The sequence below is a fragment of the Teleopsis dalmanni genome, chromosome 2 (genome assembly GCF_002237135.1).
Source record: "Teleopsis dalmanni isolate 2A chromosome 2, ASM223713v2, whole genome shotgun sequence".
Classification (NCBI taxonomy): Eukaryota; Metazoa; Arthropoda; class Insecta; order Diptera; family Diopsidae; genus Teleopsis; species Teleopsis dalmanni.
Window position 1 is genome coordinate 48,885,307 of NC_051847.1, and position 2,420 is coordinate 48,887,726.

The following is a 2,420-nucleotide window of genomic DNA, read 5'->3' on the forward strand; positions in this document are numbered from 1 at the left end:
CCGACAAACTAAAAACTTTTTGATGTTATTTTTGGCGTAATATGCATTTTCATTTCATCTGTTAATGGAATTGGGCAGAGAACATAAGAATAGTACTCACACCTACTAAAAATACTAAAATGTAATTTTCAAGTACCACTGATAACGACAAAATTTCGACCCATTGTTGCAGTCATCCACACTTATTTGCTTGCAGGTATAAAAGTTACTCATGCATCAGAAGCAATGCATTTGCAACAGTGCAAGCGTTAAGTGCTACGGAAACTCAAATAATATCGTACTGGAATTAAGTTTGAAGCAAAATGTTGAAATCTATTGGATTTAACGCATTTATATTATTATATCTATTAACACTTTCATATTATAAATGCGCTGCGCATCAGTCAGAGGATTATGATTATGAAGATGAAGATGAACTTAATTATCCTGGTGTATATTCACCTGATGATGAATGCAACGATGATGACAATAATGGAGATGGCGGAAATAATGGAAATGGTGAAAACAATGGAAATGGAACTAATCTATATTCATTGTGCAGACAATTTCGTGATATAAGAGATTTAGTGCCTATGAGTACTCTAATTGCCATTACAAGCAAGCATTACGCATTGGACGCAAGATTTCAACATGCTATGGAGTTCCGAGATACAAATAGATTTAAGATTTTAACAGAACAGATAGAAGACAGTGAACCATATCAAAATATGTTAGCTGAATTTGAAAATGTTGGAGTGGATACAATTGACATTTCAACCATTCCTCGCATTTTTAATTGTTTGATTTTGTCAAAAGATCAGATATCCTCAATGCAATGGTCGGCACGTAGTATAATGCCATTCAGTACTAATAATGCAAGTGATATATTAATTCAGCCACGCTCATTACAAACTTATACTACCGATATTATGAAACTTATGTCACACCGAGAAGTGCGTCAACTGATTGAAAGTAAATTGGCCAAACATCCGCAGTTCGCCAGTTTCTATAGAATTATGCGCAATCCAGCATTCAGGCGGAAAATAAATCGAGGATTTGTAAGTAATCAATTTCACTTTTTTTACAATAACAAACTTTAACTTAGGTTATAATGGCGATCCGAAGTGTTAATTTAAGCTTGTTAGTTAATTATCTTATTATATAAATCTTGATAATTCAAACACCATTCAAAACATTTAGGAAAAAAATAACCTATAGAAAGTAAATCTATAATTCATTTAAACATCGTAAGTCATAGTCTTTGCAGTGAAAAACCAGATATAAAGTGTTGTATCGTCCTACTCTGGGACGAATTTTTCAATTTATTTAAAAGAAGATTTCAAAATGAAAAGCCATACTTTTATCATTCTCCTCAGGACAAATTATTTAAATAATTTGAAAGATTTAATCTTCTCAAGAGTAAATCCCTAAAATTGAAGTTATATCATTGTGCATGCGCCAAGCAATACTGGGCTGACGAACCTCAATGTCAGATTTCTAGGTTGACTTGATCTAATTTAGATAAGAAAAGAACTCGTCAGCTACTTCAACTAAGACGGAACCTACTCAGCACTACGGTATCTATGCTGACACTGTGTAATAGTAAAGCCTGCTATGAGACTGGGTCTTCCTTTTAATAATTTTTGTCGAGGTTGCGGCTCAGAGGATGAGGAGGAAACCGTGCCCCATCTTATGTCTCAGTGTCCTTCCTTAGCTGGAAGAAGATTAAAAATATTCCGATCCCCTTTTCTCACCGATCTGACTGAGCTGTCATCCTGTAATATTAGGAACCTAGCCAAGTTTATAGAACTGTCAGGTTGATTTTCCTTTACCTAATGGGGGAGTCGTTACCTTCTTTCGGCGTTGAATGTATACTGATTTAAATCTATGTACATACCAACGCCATTCCTGTGGTACCACAATGGGCCATCATTTGAGCTCAATTGGGCTTTTTGGGATACAAGGCCGTAAACTCCAACCTACCTACCTAATAAATTCTGCCATTTCGAATCTATATCTTAACTCAGAAAGATTTAACAAATTGTTTGTATATTAGTAACGGCCTCCTCAGATCCTGACGTATCCTGCTCAACTAACTTATCTATCTACTTTGCAATTGCGATATCCCTTTGAGCAGGAGCTTTATATAATGAAATGTTGAACTGCAGAAATTGTTCAGAAAAACCCTCATAGATGCAGTTTGCACTGAATTCAAATACTTTTTAGGAATTGACTATCTGATAATATAAATACAATTTTGGCAAACTTACTCTAATATTTGTAATGCAGTGAAGACATTTGAGGTTCGTACAAAGGTTAAATTAACTTTGAATTCTGCTTTTATACAATATATTATATAATATGTGCCTGATCATATTTTTATGTATTTCCGACTAAAGATAGTCAATCCTATTAAATTGAAAAAAAAAAACACAGAAAAG

General features: G+C 34.0%; 1 protein-coding gene across 1 annotated transcript; it reads left to right on the top strand.

The window, feature by feature from the left end:
• Positions 1 to 246: 246 nt before the first annotated feature.
• On the top strand, positions 247 to 1,079 carry LOC119674488. The gene has a single exon (XM_038085625.1). The coding sequence runs from the start codon at positions 303 to 305 to the stop codon at positions 1,077 to 1,079; it is 777 nt and encodes a 258-aa protein (XP_037941553.1). The 5' UTR covers positions 247 to 302.
• Positions 1,080 to 2,420: the final 1,341 nt, after the last annotated feature.